The 26,109-nt window shown below is 46.5% G+C and overlaps 1 protein-coding gene across 23 annotated transcripts in view; it reads left to right on the top strand.

Annotated features, from left to right (window-relative positions):
• The window catches only part of clasp2 (cytoplasmic linker associated protein 2), a 117,027-nt gene that overhangs the window by 73,778 nt on the left and 17,140 nt on the right, over positions 1-26,109 (top strand). For 8 of the 23 annotated variants that reach the window (XM_080787915.1, XM_080787912.1, XM_080787911.1 and 5 more), the window contains 14 exons: positions 528-704; positions 1,535-1,579; positions 3,566-3,673; positions 4,496-4,561; positions 7,314-7,423; positions 7,686-7,709; positions 9,011-9,166; positions 9,879-9,970; positions 11,010-11,073; positions 12,011-12,070; positions 16,853-17,016; positions 17,702-17,780; positions 20,583-20,723; positions 21,025-21,168. In XM_080787915.1, coding sequence (XP_080644041.1) covers positions 528-704; positions 1,535-1,579; positions 3,566-3,673; positions 4,496-4,561; positions 7,314-7,423; positions 7,686-7,709; positions 9,011-9,166; positions 9,879-9,970; positions 11,010-11,073; positions 12,011-12,070; positions 16,853-17,016; positions 17,702-17,780; positions 20,583-20,723; positions 21,025-21,168 — 1,430 coding nt within the window. The remainder of the gene's footprint in view (positions 1-527; positions 705-1,534; positions 1,580-3,565; positions 3,674-4,495; positions 4,562-7,313; positions 7,424-7,685; positions 7,710-9,010; positions 9,167-9,878; positions 9,971-11,009; positions 11,074-12,010; positions 12,071-16,852; positions 17,017-17,701; positions 17,781-20,582; positions 20,724-21,024; positions 21,169-26,109) is intronic. The other 15 variants (XM_080787908.1, XM_080787917.1, XM_080787916.1 and 12 more) reach the window with 10 other exon arrangements.

Below are 26,109 nucleotides of genomic sequence, written 5' to 3'. Positions count from 1 at the left end.
CTACAAGCTTACAACGCGTCCTGAGCTTGTAGATCGGCAAAACGATCGGGGGAAGAAAGAAAAGTACTTAAACGTCTACACTAGAGAACTGGTTCTCAAAGTGAGTTCAAAATTCTGTAACTCGTGACAGCAGAGAGAGAAGTGCTTAGTAGGAGTTCACCCAAAATAATGACATATTTTCGATCAATTGCACACCCTGTGAAGCCTCGAATGCATGGAGATGGGTTTTTTTGTATTTGTCTTTTTGTCGAAATTGCTCAGTCAATAATTTGAATCAATGGAGTCTCTGCTCATCCAACGATGACTTCAAGGCTTCATGGGGCGAGTAATCGATGGGGTGAACTACCCCTCTTTAAAGGAGGACTCTTGAAATCTAATGTTTAAGAACCACTGGTCTAGTGTGTTTTAAGTGGTTAATAATGATGTGAAGGAACGGGACTCGCACAAGTACGGGCTCTGATTTGTCTTTGTGTCTCTATCCCCACTCCTCTTCCTCTCCTCTCCTCTCCGGTGGTCCATCCATGCAGCGGGGAGCAGGAGCGGCTCCCCCGGCCGTCTGCTGACCAGCACGGCCCTCAGCATGCTGGCCACCGGGACCCCCAGGGGGGTCCTGTCCGGAGCTGGAGGGTCCGCACACAGACGCAGCCGCATCCCCCGCAGCCAGGGCTGCTCAAGAGACTCCTCGCCCACGCGGTTGTCTGTCGGTACGCCACGCACATACATACACAAACGCAGGTTCTGGATCTGCTCTAAAAGTCACTCTGGTGGTGTCGTTGCAACTTTTAACAGGCTTCACTTTAGCATGAGCTTTTTCTGTCACACACACACACACACACACACACACACACACACACACACACACACACACGTACAGTACCATACACAAGCACTCATGTAAGTCAGCTTGATTCTGATACGGTATATGTCCACTATGTACCTCCCAACTGGATTCCATTTAGTTTTATTCCGGACGAACAAACCTCAGACTGGGGTTACATTCAGTCAAGCCAGTAACCAACCGATCATTTACAATGCAGGCATTTAGCAGAAGCTCTTAGTTAACCAGGAGCAAGGACAACACAAGGTAATACATCAAATGCATAGAAGTAGTCATCTAGGATCATGGGCAAACCAAGAACCTATCATCAAGCGTGGAGCTTACAAGGCATTGTGGACGTAGATTTGCTACTGTCAGGCATGGGGCACCATAAGAACACCAGGGGCACCACATGGGGCACCATAAGAACACCTTAAGGGGCACCACATGGGGCACCATAAGAACACCTTAAGGGGCACCACATGGGGCACCATAAGAACACCTTAAAGGGCACCACATGGGGCACCATAAGAACACCTGAAGCATAAATGTACGTTGCACGCATGTATATGGCCACACCCACACACTGGACTGCCTTGTGAACCTCAACACCCTCTACCCTCCTCTCCTCCTCTCTTCTGTCCTCCTCTGCCCTCACCTCCACTCCTCCTCACTCTCCTCCTCCTCCCTTGGTCTCCTTCGGTGCACCTCCTCCAGCCCCTTCCAGCATTAGTTCCATCTACAACGGAGCGAGCAGAGGAGGTAAGACCCCCGACAAGCCGACCGACCGAACAGCCATCCATCTCTCTCTCTCTCTCTCTCACCACAGCAAAACCCTGTCTCTTGTCGTGGTTGGCTGGCACGCATTCCCACAATCCACCTCTCTCTCTAATTAACACCCTCTAACGACCCCTCCCGCCGCCAGCCTGTTGATGTTGCTGTTGTTGTTGTTGCGGTGACTGGTTCCCATGGCGATTTGAGGACCCTCCCTATACCGCCTCTCACCTCCCCTACTAATCAACCAAGATAAGATGAGTAATGAATTATCTTGAATTTTCCCTGCAAGAGCTGTGCAGCTTCATGGATCCCTTCATAACCAACCAACCGCCCTCCGACAGGGCTGCGATTAACCCCCCCTCACCCCCTGATTGGTCCGATTCGCGGACGCTGTCGGCCAATGATCGGCTCCCTACCTCCCCTTATAATGGAGAAAACAAATCACAGACCAACCGAACCGCCACCCACCCCACCTTCTCCTCATCTCCACATTCACCCTCACTTCACTTTCTCTACTTCTGTCGACTCTACGTGTTTTTGTGTGTGTGTTTTTGTGGAGTGAGATCAACTGCTGTTTACATGTGAGCCAGCTAAAGCAGGCGACACTATGATGAGTGACCCACCAGTGTTCATTTTGACCGCAAATTTGGAATTAGTTTTATTAATAATTAATTACATTTGTCACATTTTGTTCAAGGTTTATTCAAATTTTGTTGACTTTAATATCGTAAGACTTTAGTCGTCTACATCTACAGCTTAGGGGGTGCATACGTTGGTTAGACATACTAACAGACCGACAGGCATTGGTCCGACAACACCGTCGCTCCCGACATGCGTGGCCGTTTAAAACCCTGCGACACACTATTTAATGTTTGATTGTGAGAAAAAAGTCAGTTTAGCAAAACGTTAATCCAAGCAGACACTCTCCTCACAAGAATGGAAAACTGCTACAGTCGTCCTCGCAAGAAAGTCTAATTGTCGGGAGATGGTCGGCCTACTCGATCTGCAAACACAAATACCTGGTCACCCTAGGTTTTGGCTGGGTCGGCCACTTTAGCTACGTTGTCGTGTGGATGGAGATATTTTGTAGTGTAGATTTTCAAAAACGAAAAGGGAAAAACCTCTGTTTTAAACAGTACCTGTGTGTACGAAGCCTGAGGGTTTGTTTTGTGTCTCCAGTTCCCAGGTACTCGTTATTTTATTTGGAATAGGGGGGATGCCAGATGCGCACGGTTGCCTTTAATGTTAAATGTCAAATACGTGACAAGACTCCATAACGATCATGTAAGCTCACACAAGGTCAGCCATGATCTGCACTCTGACTCTTTGAAAGGGCAACGGTGAGCAATACTAAAATAATCAGACAGTCCTTTTTCTTGGTGAGAATTCAATGTATTTATTCTTCTACATTACACTTGTGGGGTTTATTAAGAGAAGCTGTAAGTGACACCATTTTTTGTATTACAACTCCAGCTTCTGTGAAAAAAACCAATAAACAAAGTTTAAAAATAATAATAATCAGTCAGTACGAGGCTGCCCAAACTAGCTAACTAGGCTGTGGGTTCACTCCACAGGCAAACAGTGGCACAGCCATCACGCAATTGTTTTTACCACTCATCACGCGTTGCCTGCTTTAGCCAACTTCCTCCCCCGATGTGTTGAGAATGATGCGACCACCCTTGCTACCTAGGGGCCGGCACCTGTTTAACTCCCACTGTCACCTGTCTTGTTAGTTTGTCTCTCTTTCCTCTCCTGTTTCATGTGCCTCATATATACTGGCTCTGCGTCCCCTTGTTCCTCTCTCTGTCTAAAATATGCGTCTTATATTCTCTCTCCATCCGTGTGCCCGTGTCTCTCTGTTTCTCTCCTACTGTCTCCTTTACTCCCTCACTGCTTCTCTTCTTCCCCTCCTCCCCACTCCCCTCTCCCTGTCCCTGCTCGGCGTCGGGGTGCTCGCCTCGGTGTGTCCAGCCCGGGGCAGCCGTATCCCCCGGCCCAGTATGAGCCAGGGCTGCAGCCGCGAGGCCAGCAGGGAGAGCAGCCGCGACACCAGCCCCGTACGCTCCTTCACCCCGCTCGGTGAGTAGTATGCTAAACCTCCGCCCATCTGCCTCCACCCACCTCCACCCAGAGCAGCCCGTCCCCTTGACCGCTCTGTAAAGGTAGCTCTCCACCAAACGGGCTACTTACTACAGACTTGCAGTCGAATGACATCTATGGCTCGATGTCTTTTTCAACAACACGCCTGCTGCTCTCCGACGATCGAAAAGGGCTTCCCTACAACTTGCGGCCTGACGTGACGGTGTACCCACTGCCCATTCAACAGTAGATTTTCGGCAACCGATGCTTTCCAACACTTAACGCCGCCAACGTTGGTGCAGTGCAGCCTTAAGGAAGGAGAAAGAAACACATGGGAAGATGGAGAAGACTCGTCTCTGCAGCGTTTTATTTCCATCCTTTTCGTCTGAGAATCTTCTTAACTTCCAATGCAAGATATTTGACAGTTTTTCACATGCAGTATTTCAACATGGAGATGTGTTGTGGCATTCTAGACGCACACGCACCAGGCACAAACAACACATGCATGGACATTCACACAAACACCTGCATGGTGGCGTTTAGTGTTTTTTTTGCATGGTTGAGGTCGTTTCCTCTCCACTCTCACAGACTCACACTCAATCTGTTCTAACAGCGAGCGCCTTGCGTGTGTTTTTCTGTCGTCCATGGTGTGTGTGACTGTGTGTGTGTGACTGTGTGACTGTGTGTGTGTGTGTGTGTGTGTGTGTGTGTGTGTGTGTGTGTGTGTGTGTGTGTGACTGTGTGTGTGTGTGTGTGTGTGTGTGTGTGTGACTGTGTGTGTGTGTCTCTCTGATTCGAACTGTGCGTGGTTCTGGGTTACAGCAACGAGGAGCTACTCTCGCTCCACGGGAGCTCTCCACGGGAGTCCTGATGTTTTCGGGGCTGCAGGTGAAGGCTGAGTACCTCTAATACGCGTCCATCCGTCCGTCCGTCCGTCCATCCGTCCGTCACCCAACCACCCGATCCGTTTAATGCCTTCGTTCTCTCCATCAACTTTACATTTTCTTTTCATTCCAATTTTATTTTATAGGTTCACAGCATATATTATTTTGTATCCGTCCACTTCCTCTCTTTTTTACTTTTGTTTAAAACCTCCGCTGCCTCCTGTTTGTTATTTTTATTATTCCATTCCGCTCTTGGACGGTGTGTGTCCGAAGCTTCACGTGGAATCGCATGTTTCTGCTCTGTTCAGTTGCCAGGCCAACCGTCCCATACCTGGATAGTTTTTCCTTAAGCTCCGTTCACATTGAAGAAGCTGCTTTAAAAAGCAGAAGCAGAACTCAGAAAGACGCAGCTTTTTTTTGAGAAAGTGGGCGTGTACAAGGTACCTGTCACTCAAGCTGCCTGGACTGGCTGTCTGGCTTTGAGACGAGAGACGGGCAGTTTGAGCAGATGCGCATTTGAAAGTCTAAAATGTAAAATAGCGACTGTAGAGGAGAAATAATGATATATTTAGTTACATCATAACCTATGTATGGATGAATAAATAATATAATCTTGGTAAACTTGTTTGTAAATAACCGAACGGACCGGATCTCAATCCTCCCCGTCTTCAGTGTTCATGTCTCCCCCCCACACTCCGCTCTCCTCTCCCCCCTAGGCCACGAGCGAAACACTCCGGGCATTGTTTTAAATGGCGGCTCTGTATGTAATGTTAATGTTGATTTAGAAAGAGCATACCGTAGAAATACAATTGTATGTATCCAGCACGTCGTAAAAGCAATTAAAACAGCTTATGTTTACGTGCGATTTCCGGACATTCAGTCCCAAGTCTCCCGTGGAAGGGAGCTCCTATCTCGGCGCTGTCTGAAATGATTCCCTCAAATAAATATATGCGATTGGTTTATCGATTCAGAACGCAGCAAACCAATCACAAAACATGGGCAACATATTGCATAAATAGAGGGGGTACATACAACTGATATAAAGGCTATTAATTATTTTTTAAAGGTATGATTCACGGTGCCCACGTTTCAACAATCAACATACAATGCAGCGACACACACACACACACACGAAAGTGGACCGACTTCTGGACCCTGTGGCCCGGCCCGCGGAGGACCCCCTAAGTTGAGACTGGGTGTCGAGGAGCGTACACCAGTGGTCAACGCCCTGTGCTCAGGGCGAGGTCCCGCGACAAGGGCAATTAATTTTAGTGCGAGGAAACGTCCCGCAAATCGTCTCCGAGCACAGCTCTCCTCGGCGTTCCAGTACTGGGGACTACTGTACTGTGTACTGTGTGTGTGTGTGTGTGTGTGTGTGTGTGTGTGGGGGGGGGGGGGGGGGGGGGGGGGGGGGGGGTACATACAACTGATATAAAGGCTATTAATTATTTATTTTAAAGGTATTGATTGACGGCGCAAAAGCTTCAACATACTACCGAGAGACACACGAGGATCGGCACAGAAACGCGCTGAGAGCGGGCTGCTACTTCCCTCTTCTCGGGGAAGGTTTTGGCGAAAACTCCCGACACAACTATTGTTTAGTTGTTTGTCTATCTATCTATATCTGCTAATTTATCAACCGTGTGTGTGTGCACTGTTTAGTCCACAATCAGCGTCAGCGACGGATAGCGTTCCGGAGAGTTCAGTTCAGTAGTCCATCCATAGCTTCGATGAGAACCGGAGGGGGGGGTGAATGCACGATGACTTGTCCCCAGAAACGTGACACTCGCGACGGCACACGGAACACAACCTGTTTTCACCGCTTCGACAACTTGTTTCTCATATAAACTTTAATTTCTATCACAAAATATGCTATGGTCTTGCCAAATATCCATTCATATTTCATATACAGCCCATATTCAAACAGTTTATTTTTTAATGCGGACAATTGGGTCGGACAGCTTTCCAGAGGGTTTTCGGTTTTGTAAAATGAGCTCAACTCCGCCTCCTCAAACCACGCTGTGCTCTGATTGGCTACACGCAGATTTTTAAAGCTCCAGCTTTTAAAAGCTGCTTTAAAGTTAAGCTCCGGTGAGCAAAAAAAAAAGCAAAAACAAAAAAAAGCTATTGTTCCAGCTTTTAAACGCAGAAGCTGTTCTGCATAGAGATAACATGGGACGAAGAAGCAGAAGCTAGCTTCTGCTTCTTCAGTCTGAATGGGGCAGGGTTGCTTTGTTTTATTGATTTATTTTTTGTTTTTTCTCTCATCGATTGTTTCCCTATTATTTGGCTCCACCCCCGGTCCCTCAGTGTTGAGACTCTCAACACCACCCTGCTGTGTTTTGTCAACCATAAACCATACTTACTTATTTTTATACTCGTTTATTTTGCTCCACGAACCATGCTGACTTTATTTATACTTATTGATTTTAATCCATGAACCATGCTTACCTTCCCTGTCATGTAACCAGTGTTGCAAGAAGTACTCTGATGTTTTACTAAAGTATAAGTACTCTGTTAGAAGTAAAAGTCTTGCATTCACAACTTTACTTGTAGAAAAGGTGCAACAATGGTACTAGAATACACTTTCTTCTGTTACTTTTGATGCTTTTGAATTATGAATCCTGAAAAGTAACAGTTTTGGACAGACGATAGATCTGTAATGTCTCTCCTGTGACACTTAACTCTCTCTGTCTCTGTCTCTCTCTCTCTCTGCCTCTCTCTGTCTCTCACTCACTGTCCTGTCCTCTCCACAGGTTCGGGGTTAATCGGTTTGAGCCAGTCCAGTCGTCTGTCCTCGTCGGTGAGCGCCATGCGGGTCCTCAACCCGGGTTCAGACGTGGAGGAGGCCCTCGCAGATGCCCTGGTACACACACACACACACACACACACACACACACACACACACACACACACACACACACACACACACACACACACACACACACACACACACACACACACACACACACACACACACACACACACACAGAACACATGCAATGTACACATGTATTTATGTGATGTACCCTACTACTACTATATGTATGCATGTATCCTTACCGTATGTATGTGTTTTTTCCGCTGTCTAACCCACGGTTCTCACTTCTTGTTTAAAACGCTGTCAGCTGTTGGGAGAACTGCGGACCAAGGTCAGCTTCCACTCCTAACCTGTGTGTGTGTAGTTGTTGTTTTTCGTGCATGCAATGACGCCGTCCGTCCTTATAGACTAGAAACGCTGTTTCTTAATCTGCACTCCCAATGCAATGATGCTGTCGTTATAGACTAGCACAGTGGTTCTCAATGTGGACTCCCAGTTTAAACGATTGATCATAGTTCATAGTAGTTTGAATCATAGTCTGGATTTTCAGTGGTGAGGTGAGGTGAGTAAAAAACAGAGAGAAGGGCTGGGGAGAGCAGTGGTTTGCTCTTCACCGCGGCTCAGTGACGTCATGTTGTAGTTCGGTGGTCACCTCACCACCGTAAAAAGCAGACTATGAACAACGCTTTAGGGGTCTGTATAAGGACTGGGGGTCCCTTAGGGGTCTGTTAGGACTGGGGGTCCTTGAAATGGAAAAAACATTGAGAGCCACTGCTCCGCTAAACATCTGTCGTTCTGTTTGTACAGGTGGCCGGAGGTCCTTGAATTAGCTTGAATTCTTTTTAGAATGTGATTTATATTTTATTTAGATATGTACTCTACAATACATACTGGGTCGTGTTCTACCTTGAAACACATAGACATTGTTCACCTCACAACAAAACATGAGGAGTGTGTTCTGAAACGGATGGTAACAGTTAGTTTAGTCACTCAGAGACCAGGGGTTTGAATCCTCTGCCTTGCATCCGGGTGGGGGATTCAACTGGGCACTTTCAACAAACACAATTGGCCGTTGTTTGCAGGAGGGAAGCCGGGGGGCAGGGAGGGAGTTCGTTCAGGTCACCAGTCAGAAAGGGGTGTTGGAACTGTGAGGTGAACAAGGTGTTCCTCAGCACGCTCTACGTTATGTAGAGCGTGCTCCTGACCTATACCTTAGGTATAGGTCAGGAGGCTTGTGGTTTCAATAGAGCGCGGGCACATATATGCGAAGAAGCGACAAGAAAGCGCCTAGAGCAGGCGTCTCCTCCTGGTTTTTAAACAGCTGGTGGATGGAAATGACGCTCGCACGCGGCTTCAACTTGTAGCGTCGGCAAAGCGTTTCGTTTTTTTTTTAACGTTGCTACAAGTTGAAGTTCCATCCACCGGAAGAGACGCCTGGACTAGGCGTTTCTTGACGTGACAGTGTAGTTGTACTCATAGTTCATACCATCCCTAGGACAACCCACTCCCAAGACCAACCGACCAGCCGCCTCCGCATTGACGTTCTGCCGTCTGAAAATCGATGTTTTGAGTAGTTACTATAATCTGTCTTTGTTTCACGCCCCCGCTACTGCCCTCCTCCCTCCCTCGCAGAAGAAGCCGGCGAGACGGCGCTACGAGAACTACGGCATGTACTCGGACGACGACGCCAACAGCGACGCGTCCAGTGCCTGCTCGGAGCGCTCCTACAGCTCCAGGAACGGAGGCGCCATCCCCACCTACATGAGACAGACGGAGGACGTAGCCGAGGTCAGTGACAATCTGATAATGTATTATACACCACCCACATCCCTCACCTACATGAGACAGACGGAGGACGTAGCCGAGGTCAGTGACAATCTGATAATGTATTAAACACCATCCACATCCCTCACCTACATGAGACAGACGGAGGACGTAGCCGAGGTCAGTGGGTAAATTGTAAATTTATGCCCTACTTCGTCATTCTATTTCACAAAAAGTAGCCGAGTCTACAAGCAAAACAGCCGGTCTACAAGCTCAAAACGCATCACAGTGCGACGCCTTTTGAGCTTGTAGACCGGCTGTTTGTGCTATATTTGAATTGGAATCCTGGATAATTATTTTTTGCTATTTCTGAATTGGAACCCTGAAAAGTAAAATTCTATTTTTATTTCAAATGCTTTTAGTTACAGTATATTATACATTATGTTAACTTTATAGAACTGACTAATATATCAGTGTTCGGATATTACCGGTAATCTGTGGTGGATTAAACCAATGTCCACGCACAAACCTTAAGAGTGTGTGTGTGTGTGTGTGTGTGTGTGTGTGTGTGTGTGTGTGTGTGTGTGTGTGTGTGTGTGTGTGTGTGTGTGTGTGTGTGTGTGTGTGTGTGTGTGTGTGTGTGTGTGTGTGTGTGTGTGTGTGTGTGTGTGTGTGTGTGTGTGTGTGTGTGTGTGTGTGTGTGTGTGTGTGTGTGTGTGTGTGTGTGTGCATCCAGGTGTTGAACCGCTGTGCCAGTGCCAACTGGTCTGAGAGGAAGGAGGGGCTGCTGGGTCTTCAGACTCTGCTCAAGAACCAGCGCACACTCAGGTCAGCCAATCACAGAGCAGTATTCCCACCCTTTAATGTTTGTATAACATTGAATATAGCGAAAATCACTCATCACAAATGTCATTCCGGCCAATCACTTTTGGCGTCACTTTTTTCAGCCCTCACTTTTTATCCTCAATATGTACATGTGCTCAGCCAATCAAATCATCGCCATGGGGTGATCAGCCACTCAAATCATACAATCAGTCTACACCATTCTAGCGGCCCATATACAGTACATTGAATTTAGATTTCCCTGGAGGTATCGGTGGTTGGAGATCTCCTGATCATCTACTGTACCTACGCTGGCAATAGGCTCTATCTATGCACACAGAATAACTTTTCCTACTACCGGCCGGGGCCCCTTCCCTACTTCCAATTCACGGGTGACGTGTTACTGATGATACTAATGAAGTCTCTGTTCCATTCTGGTCAAACAGAGTCAGGGTGCTGCTAATGTGCATGTTGGCTCACTGGAAACACTCCGCTACACCAGTGGGTCTCAACCAAGTGTCCTTGTGTGAGTTCCAAATGGCCCCAAACGGGTGTGTAACTCTTGAGAGTGTATAAATGGAACTTATGGAACCAAATGGACCTGTTAAGGGTCCATTTGTACACTCAGAGTTATGGGAGTCCTTGAAATAAAAAAAGTCTGAGAACGGGTGCCTGCTGGCCTAGTGGTACAGATGCATGCCACATTTAGGCTCTGGCCTGACAGTGCGCCGCGTGTTCGAGTCCCGTTCATGATGACCTTTGCTGCACGTCTCAATCTTCACTTGTATCTATCAATAAAGGCAGAAAAGCCTAAAACAAATCATTAAAAAAAAGATTTTTCTTTTGAGAACCACTGTGCTACAATAAATGTATAAACGGAGTACAACTGGTAAGAAGGGAAGGGGTCCAAGTTCTTTCCGAAATGGCTGCTGTGTGTGCATAGAGCCTATTGCCACCCCAGTCCACCTTCACGGGCGGAGAGAGTCCAGTCCGGTGCGGTGCATCCTCCATGACGTAGTTTTGTTGTTGTTGTTTTCCTCTGCAGTCGGGTGGAGCTGAAGAGACTGTGTGAAATCTTCACACGGATGTTTGCCGACCCTCACAGTAAGGTATGGTCTCTGCATGCAGCGCAAGTGCACGCCAACACACGCACGCACGCACACGCGCGCGCTCTCATTCACAAACCATCCATTATTCACCTCCACTTTGAGTTTGACCTCTGTTCCTTTGTTTATCCCTCCACCGTACAATGTACCGGATTCTGCCGAAAAAAAACTGGAAAGACTCCATGGATTACACACACACACACACACACACACACAGACAGACATTCACACACAGACAAACACACACACACACAAAATAACAAGGGCAGTCACTCACAACCATCACACTTAAATAGGGGATAAACAGGACATTCACAGTTTCACACACACACACACACACACACACACACACACACATACAGACACACACACACACAGCATGCAGAGCGTGCGACGACAGCCGCCTGGCGTTTTAACGGCATGCAGTGCCTGAGTAATTTACAAATAAAGTCAATATTCCTCTTTTTTTTGCTTTGTTGCGTGTGACCTCTCACTCCCTCTGCCGCCCAATGGGGCGGCTCTGTCACTGTCCCTCGTCGGCCAATCAGTGGCTCACTCACTGCAACCCCTGCCCCCCCCCCCTTCCACCTCCTTCCCACACCACACCTCTTCTGGGGTCACAGACACACACACACACACACACACACACACACACACACAAAAGAGCTCTATTGAAGCCTGAGCTATACAGTACTTGGTTGCGAAGTCAAGTATAAATCACCCATAAGTCTCTTTGGCTGCAAAGAACCTCCTTCTTCCTCCTGACTAACTGGCTGCCCCCCTCTCAACCTCCCCCTCAAACCCGACAAGTTCTAACTCCGTCACCCTTTTTTCCGGCGTTTTTTTCTTTTAATTTGACCTTGAGTGTTCTCCCCCCACGACGCACACACACACACACAAACACATAAACGTTTGACGGTGACGATTTGGTGACTTTCAGCGAGACTGCGGCAGAGCATACGGAACGGCAGAATCCGGTATAAGCTCAGCCTCCTTCAAGGTACACTCCTCCTCTCCTATCCTCTTCTCTCCTCTCCTATCCTCTTCTCTTCTCTCCTCTCCTCTCCTATCCTCTCCTGTCCTCTTCTCTCCTCTCCTGCCCTCTTCTCTCCTCTCCTATCCTCTTCTCTCCTCTGCTCTTACTCTCTCTCCTCTTCTCTCATCTTCAATTAAATTCAGTCTTTATTTCAGACTCGGGGGAATCCATATCACAATTAAAAACACAACATCATATAACAAAGAATAGAAAAGAAATATACAATAAAAAATAATTCCAGGTTCAGTTTAGAACATAGACAAGTGTGGCAACGGTTCCACAGTCTAGAGGAGAACCTGGCAGAAATACGTATAGGGTTAGTTATGACGTCAATGATGTAATTTACTGACTCGGATGCCCTACACTTAAATCTATACGTAAGATTGCGTAGCACAGCAGAGCAGGTGGGGACCCCAACACTGACAAACATCTGGGGACCCCAACACTGACAAACATCTGGGGACCCCAACACTGACAAACATTTGTCTTGTACTGGAGCTTCTTGGAGCTCATTATAAGCTACTGTCAGTTGTCTGATACTGGCTTGTTTGTAGCGACACCACAGGTGGGCGGTATACAGAGGTGTACAGAAAGATTTTAAGCTGAGCACATGCTAAATATTCGACACAGAATGTTTCCTTGAGCATACAGCCACCGACGCTATCTATATATTATGTCTTTGTCATCAGAGAGGACATTTTAGATTATATGGCCCAAATATGTAATCTCACTGCACTAAGGACAAAGCCAAAGAGATAGAAGTCAGGAACGGTTAATCTTCTCTCCTCTTACACTTATTTTCTCTCATCTTCTCTCCTCTCTCCCTACACTCCTCTCTCAGCTCCTTAATCATCCTCCATACGTTTTGGTTTTGTTGGACTATTTTCCACTGCTGTGTGCACATACTGCAATGCCACTTGTCAGGTTCTGCAGATTTGTTTATTTCTTCCCCTTGATTGTACTGAATTTGGGACGACCGACTGGCATGCTCATCCTTCTCAGAAAATTTTATTTTTCCTAGCATTGTGTGCACAAAGGTGCACTTTTACAGATTTGGAGACTGGATTTTAGGGCTGCACAATTAACTAATGTATTGCCATTGATGTCTTTGACGTCCTATTTCCCAATGGTTCTCCCTGCCCATGAGGTCTTTGACGTCTTTTTGAGTTATTTATTGATTCAGAATAGCTCGTCGCAGTCCCGTCCCCTTTCATGACGACGAGCGGCCTGGAAAATAATTTCCCATGCATTTTTCCCCATAGACGTTTAAAAAAGTATTTATTTATTATTATCTTTTTTTTTATATTTTTTATCCCACGATTTTGTAACCCATTTTTCACCCCTGTGTCAATCAAAAAAGGATTTATTTAAAGATCTGTAAGCTTCGGACAAAGCCAACTCGGATCGTGACAAATCATGACCATAAACGCAATCTTTTGGGCCGAACAAATGATTCCAAAGAAGAAAAACAACAAAGAAAGTGTTGTACACTGCCCTTTTTTTCTTCTTTCTAATTATTATGTATACCCGTATTGTCCCGAATATAAGACGACTCTGATTATAAGAGGACCCCCATTTTTCAAGACCAATTCGTGGAAAAATAACATTGAATGTCAAATAGTCTAGTCCCCGATTCTAATACGACCAGTTTTTGAGGATAAAAACATAGTCTTATAGTCAGGCCAATAGGGTACACCTTTTCTACGGCCTGCGATGATGGACATTTAACTGAATCGCAGGTCGGCAGTAAATGAGTTTGAAGATAATGGAAAATGGTTATTTAATGTTTGGCAATTGCACACCTTATTTGGTCAGCTGTTATGCTCCGTCATATGGCGATTTATAAGCTCACAAGGCGTTGTGAATGATGCAACATGTTGTGAGTCCTCGGGTCTTTCAAAATACTTTTTTGAATGATTCTGAAAATGTTCGCCTATAATGACATGGCCAAAATAGGGACGCCCGGATAAATGTGGCTAATACCATTTTAGCCATAATTGTGCAGCCCTTGTGGATTTGATAAGCTGTGTGTGTGTGTGTGTGTGTGTGTGTGTGTGTGTGTACACGCATGCGTGTGCACGCATCCGCTCAAACTACGAGCAAGCATGTGTGTGCCTATAATGACATGGCCAAAATAGGGACGCCCGGATAAAAGTGGCTAATACCATTTTAACCATAATTGTGCAGCCCTTGTGGATTTGATAAGGTGTGTGTGTGTGTGTGTGTGTGTGCGTGTGCACGTATCCGCTCAAACTACGAGCAACCATGTGTGTGCTTGTGTGTGATGGTGTGCGTGTCAGAGCGTGTATGCATCCTCTCCAAACTGTATGTGCGTGTCAGAACTCTAACTGTCATTGTGTCTCTCTCCTCCCATCATGCCTCGCTCTGCGGTTCTCTCTGTAGAGAGTAAGTTTTCAACGACATAATTTATTACATCATGAGTAATAAAGTGTCTTGTGATTGGCTGTGGATGTGTCACATTAATAATAAAGTGTCTTTGTGATTGGGCTGTGGATCTGTCACATTAATGATGAAGTGGCTTGCGATTGGCTGTGGATCTGTCACTCACATTAATCCCACTGGGCGACTACTAATGATGATCGTTACCATGGCAACAGCACATAAACAATAACACTAGTGGCTCTCACTAACCTGCCTGGGTGATGATGTCACTCACCTTCCCATTGGTTGTCTAGGACACTGGTCCTCAACAACGGGGTCAGAATCTAACCAATCAGCATGCAATGACTGGTTTTGTTTTAATATAACGTGTGGTGATTGGTGCCTCTGGCTTCTTCAGTGTGTTTACATGCATCATAACCCTGATTAAATCACATTATTGAAATGGTCAAGAGAATCTAGAGATACGTGATTACTAATAACCACCGGACCAGGTCAAAGAATACCGTAGTTGCATTAACGTGACACATTTTAAAGGGAAATAATTTTCAACCTAAAAATCCCATTGTTTTGATGGTAGATGAAGATTTTTGCCTGATGCCAACATTTTGTGGAGGCAATGCATAGAGATTTTTTTTCACATAAAGTCACATCGATTCAATTCGGAGGAGCATCATTGGTATGAGGAAACAAAAATGACATACGCATTGTCAAAGCGAGTGTCAAAACATAAAAAAATCAGCACAGTGAGTTTTAGGTTGAAAATCCTCAGATCCTTTCCTTTAATAAACTCCTAACCTGATCATTCCCAGTAATGGGGCTAATGGTTGTGTGCATGTAGACCACGGTCATTGCAGTGCATCTATATATTGGCTTATAACGAGTGGCTGCCCCGGTGTCATCTCAGGTTTACTAATGACTTTTGGATTTTGAACTGGATCATTTCATTGGTGCTTTGGAGCATGAAGCGATCAGTGGCTGCACAGAGAAAAGTATAACATCACGACTACAACTAATACTGTTGTCAGTGACCTAACACAGCATAATGCATACCGTTGATGTCAGGCAGAAACCTCTTAACAGTTTTATTCTCCTACTTGATCACACTACAGCGTTGCACGAAAGCATCAAAAGTAGCAGATCCACACGCTTTATAACTTTTACTGTTTTTTAATTAGAATCCTGAAATGTAGTAACAGTTTTGTACATAATAATGAGGTTTCCACCAACAGAGACGATATGCATGTAAGCAGTATTGTTTAAAGGGGGTGTAAGTGATATTAAGTGCTAAAGGAAGTATGTATATCTCGGATTATCTGCATATTTTATGGTGTTTTGTTCAGTACCAATGGATACCAATTTTATCCAATCAGGAGAGAGATAGAGCTCATACATTACTCAGGATAAATAGAGTGCCGAAGTCCTGACGTCACTCGCTCATCCCCTGGTTCACGTCCTGACGTCACTCGCTCATCCCCTGGTTCTAAAGTCCTGACGTCACTCGCTCATCCCCTGGTTCTAAAGTCCTGACGTCACTCGCTCATCCCCTGGTTCTAAAGTCCTGACGTCACTCGCTCATCCCCTGGTTCGCGGAAGTTTTTCTCTATTGGATCATCTTAAAATCGTCTCATATAAGAATTGTGGTCCAAAAATAAACAAACTGTCTCTGCGATATTGTCAGGGAGACCTGTGCCTGTGTCAGTCACTCATATTTGATAGTCTGTTTCTAGCGAAAATTTAACTAATTTGGCAGCAGTAGCGTTTTCTCTGTCAGTTGAGTCTTCATATCCATATTATGAGTGAAACCACCAGGATGATCTGTTTATCTTTCAAACACAGTTTTTTATATAAGGCGATCTAAGATCCCACTATGGGTATTATAATACGAATAAAAACGTACACGAACCCTGGGTACAGCGCCCTGTGCCGATATTGACGTCAGACGTCGGTGCTCTATAATAAACAAGTGATGCCAACAACAAATGAGCTGGAACACTGTAGAATTGAAGCTGATAAAACATTTTTGTGGCTCCCTCTCCAGTAGATAAAATTGGTATGCCCACCCTGAAAATGTATTTATGAGTCTTATGAGATCTGTTTATTAACTTTTTGCTTTTACAAACGTATCACTTAACACCTCCTTTAATGCATGCTTAGTTGCGAGGTGGTGTCGCGCACGGAAAATAGCAGACCTGTGAGTTTGTACTGTAGATCTGCTATTTTTCGGCATTCAACACCGCTGTGCAACTAGGAATGATTCGGGCTTTATTCAGTATGTGTGTAGCGTTTTGCGTGTGTGAGTGTGTGTAACCCCTTCTCTGTGTGTGTGTGTGCGTGTGTGTGTAGGTGTTCAGCATGTTCCTAGAGACGCTGGTGGACTTTGTGCTGGTGCATAAGGAGGACCTGCAGGACTGGCTGTTTGTTCTGCTCACCCAGCTGCTGAAGAAGATGGGAGCCGACCTACTGGGCTCAGTGCAGGCCAAGGTCCAGAGAGCCCTGGACATCACACGGTCAGTTAAGACAAGACCCCAAACCTACCATTTTGTTATTGTCAACACATTGGATGCCCTAGCAAATACAATTGCTGTGTGCCAAGGACGTCTGTACACGTCTTATTAAGGCGTTTATATTGATTTAGAATGGTCTCGCTAATATCCATTTTCTAGCAGCGGCCCCGTTGCCTTTTCCGGATTTCCCCGCCGTCCACTTCTCTGAATCTGTGGTGTGCCTCATTTCAGATTTTATTAGATAATATTAACGCTTCTGAAGAGAAATAAAGTCTGTTAGACGGATTTAGTAATTTAGTCACCTGGAATGTTTTAGTGTTAGTCTAGTTTTAGTCAACATAGGGCTCCATTTTCGTCACCGCTAAACCCCTTATCCCTAAACTACTTTGCCTTTTTTTTTTTTTTACTATTTTGCATGCAACATGTAAAATGACTTGTGTCTTACTTATACTGGATCTTTTGTCCACTAGTCCCTTGCAAACATTTTAGTCTAGTTTTTTATTTGTTGACGAGATTTTCAATATATTTAGTCTTACTTTTAGTCATCATAGCTTAGTTTTCATGTAGTTTCCATTTAGTTTTAGTCAGTGAAAAAAGGTAGTCGACGAACATTTTTCGTCATAGTATTAGTCGACCAACTCAACACTGCTGCAGAGTTTACAATGTCAAATGTTTCTCTCTCACACAGAGAGTCTTTCCCCAACGACCTGCAGTTCACCATCCTCATGAGGTTCACCGTTGACCAGACACAGACCCCCAACCTAAAGGTAAAAAGGTCCCTCATTAGTCGCCCTTCTCCACTGACCCGTTTTAGGGGGACCCGGTTCGGAGCTGGTGGTGGTGGTGGTGGTGAATCATCTAATCTCATACCACTTCTTTAGCAAAATAACCAGCTCTTGAGACATCTGGGTGCGGACGGAGCTGCACCTGATCTTTGCTAGTCTGGAACAAAGAAGCATGCACCGTACAGCCGGGGCTGGGGGGGTTCTTCCGTAACGGTGGTCGTACTTTTGCATTTGCTCATTTTTGGCAAAGAAATGTCTCTTTAGAAAGTATTTTTTTGGGAGCTGGGAAGCTCCTAAGAAAGGATTCATTACTATGGCAGCTTCTTATGAGATCAGTGTATTATACATACATACATACAGTCTATTTGTTCCACCCCAAATAGTAACAATTGAGCATTTCACGTGACAAGAGGGTTGGATTCCTCCAGGGTGCCTCTGGCTCGCGTCCCGAGCGCTTCAGCGAACCCAACTGGCCCTGTTTGTTCTCTGTCACAGCAGTAGACACTCCTGCGGGTCGGTCCGGGTGTCTGTTCAGCTAGGAGTGGAACTGGGGTTGACAGTGTGCCGTGTTCCCCGCACGCATTAACGTTGTGTTAACGTTACGCACTCCTGGGTAAACTCCTCCATGAAGCATCTGTCAAGTCCATACTCTTATGTATCAGAGGAGTTTACACACCACATCCCCAAGACCAACCACTAGGGGTCAGCAGTGACAAGGATCATATACAAGGGAGGATTGGCATTGGATTGAAAATAAACCAGGCTCCAGTTAAGCTAGTGTAGAGTAATTTGAGCCAATCTGCAATTTAATGATACCAGTGTCTGCACAGCCTGTAGAATTTAAAAGACTGGTTTGCACCAGCCCAGAACTACCACTCGGTTCATGTTGATTGAAATCAACTGTGATTGATTGTGTGTGTGTGTACCTGACTACGTGTGTGTGTGCGTGTGTGTTTGAGGAGGGGAAGGGAAGGATGCGAGAGAGGGCTGGGTAAGACTTGGTAACCATGGTAACTGTTGCACTGATCTGATGACCTCATGCCTGCCTGTGCTGGCAAACCCCCCCACCTCCCACACACACATGCACGCCTCCGGCTGTGATTGGACAACAGCTGATGGTGGCTGGCTTTGTGCTACAGTCCTACCCGCCGCACCTCCCTCAGTGTACACCTCCCTTCTCTATTCCTTAACAATAAGCACCTCCCTCAGTGTACACCTCCCTTCTCTATTCCTTAACAATAAGCACCTCCCTCAGTGTACACCTCCCTTCTCTACTCCCTAACAATAAGCACCTCCCTCAGTGTACACCTCCCTTCTCTACTCCCTAACAATAAGCACCTCCCTCAGTGTACACCTCCCTTCTCTACTCCCTAACAATAAGCACCTCCCTCAGTGTACACCTCCCTTCTCTACTCCCTAACAATAAGCACCTCCCTCAGTGTACACCTCCCTTCTCTACTCCCTAACAATAAGCACCTCCCTCAGTGTACACCTCCCTTCTCTACTCCTTAACAATAAGCACCTCCCTCAGTGTACACCTCCCTTCTCTACTCCTTAACAATAAGCACCTCCCTCCTTTTCTCCATAAGAATAAGCACCTCCCTTCTCCTTTAATTCCTAATGATACACACCTCCCTCAATGTACACCCCCCTCCTTTTCTCCTAACGATGCACACCACCTCCTCCACATTCTTCTAACTGTGCACATCTCCCTCCATCTCCTTTTAGCGATGCAAACCTCCATCTACTCTCTGCTCCTGGTGAAGCACTCCTCCTGCCTCATTCTCCTTCCTACAGTGTTCACCTCCCTCCTCCTCCTCGTTGTAAAGATGCAAAACCTACCTCTACTCTCCTCCTAATGCACGCCGCACTCCTTTTCTTCTCCTAACTTAACGATGCCCACCTCCATCCTCTGCCTCCTCCCTCATTCTCCTCCTAACGATACACACCTCCCTCTCTTGTCTTACCCCCTCTCTCTCTCTCCCTTTGTCCCCTTCTCTCTCTTTGTCTCTCTCTCTCTCTCTCCCTCTGGACACGGTGCGCTCTCCTCTCCTCTCTGTGAAGCGGAGGAGCGGGTGTTGCGGGCGAGGGCGAGGCAGGTCAGGGTCCGGGCTAAACTTGTTCCCCCCCAGAGTGCGGCGCCACGCCTGCTCTCTGGACGAGCAGGTCGCGGCCTGGAACCAGTCCTGTCAGGTAGGTTTTAGTGCGCTCCGGGGGGGAGCAAATTTCGCGCAGTTTTTCTTTTTCCAATTTGTTTGGTTGGTTGGTTGGTTAGTTAGAGGAGGAGAGGTGAAATGAGGAGGAGGAGGAGATAAACGACGACGTCTGTCGTTTGTTGGAGGTTATTTTTTTGTGGTTGTGTTTGTGTTTTGGTGGTGTTGCCCAGTCGCTCGCTTAGCGTCACCGTCATTCCTCGCTGTTTGCCATTGGTTCCCGTTTCGGGTTCATTTGTGTTGCGAACACAGTGGAGCGGCATGTCCATTATGTGCACTCTAACCCCACCCATCACCCTCAAACTCCACTCTCATTGTCATGTCCCTTTTTCCTCACACAGGGAACCATCCCCAGCGTCATTCCTCAGAGAACCTACCGATGGCGCTGTTCATCTCCTCTACCCATTCATTGACTGCAGTCCCCCCTTTGTCCATGCATTTCCTAAGTGTATATTTGGGTGTGCAGAGCGAGTATCACAGCATACAGCATACATCTGTCTAACAGCCTTTTGCAAATATGCGTGTGTTTGCGTGTGTGCGTGCGTGGGGGGTGTGCGTGTGCGTCTCTCAGGTGAAGGTTGCCATCCTCAAGTACATTGAGACGTTGACGCTGCAGATGGACGCTCCAGACTTCGTCAACTCCAGCGAGACTCGCCTGGCCGTCTCGCGGATCATCACCTGGACCACGGAGAAGAGCTCGGACGTCAGGAAGGTACGACCTCGCGTCACACATACTGTATTATATTACTGTGAGCGGCATTGATGTGGCCGTTAAGTCGTTTCGGTGTGTGTAAGTGTATGTGTGCGTGTTCCATGCAGGCGGCCCAGACGGTACTAATCGCTCTGTTCTAATGTAATATTTATTTGCTGTTGGGAAGAAACCACCTAACTCCAAAATGTTCATTTTTCAGGATATATTTCTAACGTACAGGCGGCCCAGTCTCTGTTCTAATGTAATATTTCTCCATACAGGCGGCCCAGTCTCTGTTCTAATGTAATATTTCTCCATACAGGCGGCCCAGTCGGTGCTGATCGCTCTGTTCCAGCTCAACACCCCAGAGTTCACCATGCTGCTGGCAGCACTGCCCAAGACCTTCCAGGACGGAGCCACCAAGTTGCTACAGAACCACCTGAGGAACACGGGCAACGCAGCGCAGGTCAGAGGTCACCACACACATAAACACAACACAACACAAGAATCATCCAGAAGACAATGATAAATAACAGACTTTTACATTGCCAAAGCAAAAAGTGGAACAATACAGTCAAAACTAAATACTATATGTACAATTAAAAGTCTGAATCTTCAATAAATCTAAATCCAAAATTTCTACCAAGATCACTTTATGCAGATAGTGGAGAATACACACAATGATTAGGGTGGTTGTGTTCCATTTTGATATCCTTCTATCACAGCAGCTCACAATCTTGCTCAAAATGTAGACTATATTTAAATTTTATATAATCTATTTTCTTTAATAAAAAATCAAACTAAACTAATTATGAATGTTCCACCCAGATATACGTCCAGATGATCTGTTGGACAGTCTATTGTCATTGTTGTGGTCGTTAGCTCCACCCTGGCCATCATAGCTCATCTGACAAGGGTCCCATTTAGCAGGAATTCACACCTTCTAATGTCCAAAACATTCACAACCCATGTCTTCTAATTAGTTAGATAGATTATGGAATTCCCATAGCCTACAACCAGAAATAATGGAATAATTTGTGTTACAACTGGTATTGTACAGTGACATTATTCTTACTGTACATGTAAAAAGTGAACCCAGCACCTCCACGAAGTGATGTGCGTATTTTACTATAGTTGCTGTACATGTAAACCACACACATCTACACACAAAAGACTCAATTGTCCATCAAGCGTAACTGGTCAATCTGAAAGACATGTTTCACATGTTTCATTCATACCAATTGTCAGATAACATTTCAACTCCATGTCCACAACTACTTATTCTGTCATAGTCATACCCCATCATCACAGTATGACTAAGGGATGTGTCACCATCCTCACACTATAACGATTACAATAATAACAATTAAAATAACCAATTATAGCAAAATGAGGGAGGTGGTGGGTCAGTTCAGAATAATAATCACTAAACAAATCCGCATATAGGCTTAAACTGTGATTTATTAAATCAAAAGAAAAACAAGTGCTCTATCACAAAATGTCCACTTAATCAGATCAAAATTAAATAAAACTCTCAAAAGGTAGTACTGTCCAAACTAAACTCAAAGTGTCCAAACTAAACTCAAGTGTCCAAAAATAATGCAAATCCAAACCAGTAGAGTGTGGCCAGTCTCCCCTGGCCACTCTTAAACTCCTTGGGAAAAGTCTGGTCAAATATCCAATATCCACTCCAGGAAAGGAAGAAGTTCTTTAAATCCAGAGGTATAATCCAACTCCAAGTGAATAATCCAAAAGGGAAAGAAGGCAAGAACATGGGAAATATTCCTCTTGCCTCCAGCAGCAGCCTGTCTGTCTCCCTGCTCCTCCACCCTGCACTGCCTGAGACAAACTCCCCAGGTGGCCCAAACATTGTGATTGCCCATCAACCCCAGGTGAGCTGTGGGCGGGGCTGCACAATCACTGCCGGTTGCCATGGCAACCCATGTATCCAACTGGCTTCTTGTAGCATAGTCCAGCAGATAATTAGCAACATTTTATAGCGCAACGGATTGGTAGAAAATAATAAAATACATGAAAAATGGTGCATAGCAAACAAAAAAAACATGGAACCAATGTGACTTTGGGCACAGATGTTACATATTCCCCTCCCCTAATGGAAGAGGCTCCTTGGGGCCAAAGTAAGCCTTCAGGTTCTGCACATGATATACATCACTATGGTCTTTCGGCCCTAGAAGTGACACAGAATAGTTGACAGGGCCTAACCTTTTCTGTATCTTAGCAGGGCCCTTCCACTTAGGTGCGAGCTTGGCCATGAAACCTGCTTCTGCTTTGGACAGGGGGTGATCTCTGATCCACACTAGATCCCCAGGTTCAAATGTGACCTGCCCACGCTTGAGATTGTAATAGCGACCCTGTTTCTCTTGAGCCTTTGCCACATGCTGTCTGACACTCTCCACTAACCTCTTCTGTCTTTCCAGCAATGCATAAGTGCTCTCGTCAGGATCAGGGGCTCGGCACAGGGCCCTCTCCAGTGGGCCTTTCAGTTTGCGTCCCAAGGCTACTTCTGCTGGAGTGAAGCCCGTGCTTTCCTGCCATGCCGAGTTGATTGCGAACCGGAACTCTGAAAGCCACATGTCCCATGTATTGTGCTTGTCCTTGACAAAAGATGCCATCATTGTTTTCAAGGTGCGATTGATGCGTTCGGTCAAGTTTGTCTGAGGGTGGTATGCTGTTGTTAGCTTCTGGACCACACCCCACTGTTGACATATCTGTGCCAGCAGCTGAGAGGTGAACTGTGCCCCCCTGTCAGACACGAGGTACTTGGGGGTACCCCACCTAGTGAAGATTTCCTCGATGAGCAAGGAAGCTATCTTGGGGGACTTCGCTTCTCGTATGGGGAACAGCTCAACCCATTTGGAGCAATAATCGACTACCACCATAAGGTATTGGTTGCCTTTCCTGCTCCTAGGAAAAGGCCCCATGAGATCAACACCCAGCATGAAACCAGGCTCCTTCACGGCAGTCGATTGTAAGTGGCCTGAGAGCTTGGTCAGTTGGGGCTTGTACTTCTGGCAGGTTATGCAGTTCTTGGTGTACTCCCATACATCCTTCCTCACATCTGGCCAGTACGCAACATCCAACAGTCTCAGTAGGGTTTTCAGCCTTCCTAGATGTCCTCCAAGTGGGCTGTCATGGAAGTAGTTGAGGAATTGGGACCTCATTCCTTTTGGGATGAACAACTGCCATTTCTGTCCTTCCTGCTTGATGGGTACAATCCTGTACAGGAATCCATTTTCGAGGGCATAGTGGACGCGTCCGTGTTTGACTTTTCCATCTTGCACCTCTTTCACCAACTCTTGTACTTCAGGATCATACTGCTGAGCCGCAGAAATATCGGCCCAATCTACAGGGAGGGTGCATCGGTGACTGTGAACAGCACGGCTGACACACAGAATGGCTACGTCTTCCACCCCGACAGGTGCTCTAGACAGGGCATCTGGAACAACATTAAATCGTCCCTTCCTGTAAATGACAGTGAAGTCGAACTCCTGTAGCCTAATTGTCCAACGTGCCAGTCTGGAAGTTGGTTTTGGGTGGTTGAAGACCCACGCCAAGGAAGAATGGTCAGTAATCACCTCGAACTTCCGCCCTTCCAGAAAGGCTCTCCATTTCTCTACCGCCCATACGACGGCAAGGCATTCTCTCTCTGAAACAGAGTAATTTCTCTCCGCAGGGTTGAGGACACGCGATGCGTACGCAATGACTCGCTCAACGCCTTCCACCTCTTGGGTAAGCACGGCCCCCAACCCGATGCCACTTGCGTCTGTCTGAACCTTGAAAGGTAAACTGAAGTTTGGCGCCATCAGCACTGGAGCTGTGGTGAGAGCCTGCTTCAGATCTTCAAAAGCGGCTCGGCATTCTGAGGTCCACACCCACGGTGTGCCCTTCTTTTTTAGCGCATTAAGGGGTGCAGCCCGTTCAGAAAATCGGTGAATGAACCGATGATACCAGCCGGCAATTCCCAAGAATCTTTCAATGTCCTTCACTGAGGACGGTGTCGGGAAAGACAAGACAGAATCAATTTTCTTCGCCTCAGTGTGGATTCCCTCGCCAGACACCTCGTGACCCAGGAAGGTCAGTGATCGCTGGAAGAGGTTACACTTCCCCAAGTTCAGGGTGAGTCCGGCTCCCTGCAGCCTGGAAAACACCTCTCTCAGGTGCTGTAGGTGCTGCTGATCGTTTTGTGAGTAAATCACAATATCGTCGATGTAAACAAAGCAGAACTTCCTTATCAGCTCTCTCAGGACTGTTTCCATGAGGCGTTGGAAGGTTGCCGCGGCGTTCTTGAGCCCGAAAGGAAGAACAAGGAACTCATATAGACCCTGTGGAGTGGCGAAGGCTGTCTTGTGGATGCTCCGAGGATCCATTCCCACTTGCCAGTATCCACTCTTCAAGTCAAGGGTGCTGAACACTGTGGCAGCATGCATGGACTCTAAGATCTCATGAATATGAGGCATGGGGTAGGCGTCCAAAGGGGTTTTAGCGTTGACACCTCTGTAGTCCACGCAGAACCGAAGCTTTCCACATTTCTTCTTCACCAACACCACAGGTGCAGCCCATGGTGAAGCAGATGGCCTGATGATTCGCTTGTCCAACATGTCCTTAATCTCTCCTGCCACATACTCCTGTTTCTCCAGTGACATCCTGTATGCACGTCGACGGATAGGAATCTCATCGTTAGTTAGGATGCTGTGGTTAACCACTGAGGTGTGGCCAAGTGAGTCCGTACAGACGGATGACCAGTCTTTGAGAAGATGTTCTAGCTGGCCCTGAACCTGTTCACTGACAGATGCTCCTTGAACCAGCCTTTGCACATGGTCTACCAGACCGGGGTCACTTTCTTGCTCCCTTCCATCCTCCAGTTGACTACTGGTGTGGATACATGCAGCAGCAGGTACTGGGACAGCAAGGTACAGATGTGCACCATGCAAAGGGTCAAGTGTCGAGCTTTGGTGGTTGAAAGGATGGTACTCAAGTTGGTCTCCTCTGGAAATGGCATAGCGGGAGTTCTTGAAGTCAAGTATGATTCCCGTAAGAAACAAGAAGTCCAGACCAGTTACAACTGGAAAAGCCAGGTGCTCGTCTTTCATAATCTTGACATCGACTGTGTACTGTCGACCATGAAAGACACAGTCAATCATTGCATGACCAATGGCACTGTTGATCTTGCCATCAGCCAACATGAAAGCACCATTGTGGCAAGTCTTCAGTCCCTCACTGGGACCTTTTAAACGTCTCCACAAAGACTCCTGCACCAGAGTATAGGTACAGCCGGTATCCAGAAGACCCCAACAGTGGTATGACTTCAGGAGCATAGACAGCATGATTGGCTCGCTAGGCTTGCCTTGCGTCTCAGCCGACTGCACAACAGAAAGGTTTCCAGGGG

The sequence above is a fragment of the Protomyctophum bolini genome (genome assembly GCF_963924005.1).
Source record: "Protomyctophum bolini genome assembly, chromosome: 17".
In the NCBI taxonomy this organism is placed as follows: domain Eukaryota; kingdom Metazoa; phylum Chordata; class Actinopteri; order Myctophiformes; family Myctophidae; genus Protomyctophum; species Protomyctophum bolini.
The sequence above is the reverse complement of the archived record's forward strand: the minus strand, read 5'-3'. Positions and strand labels throughout refer to the sequence as shown.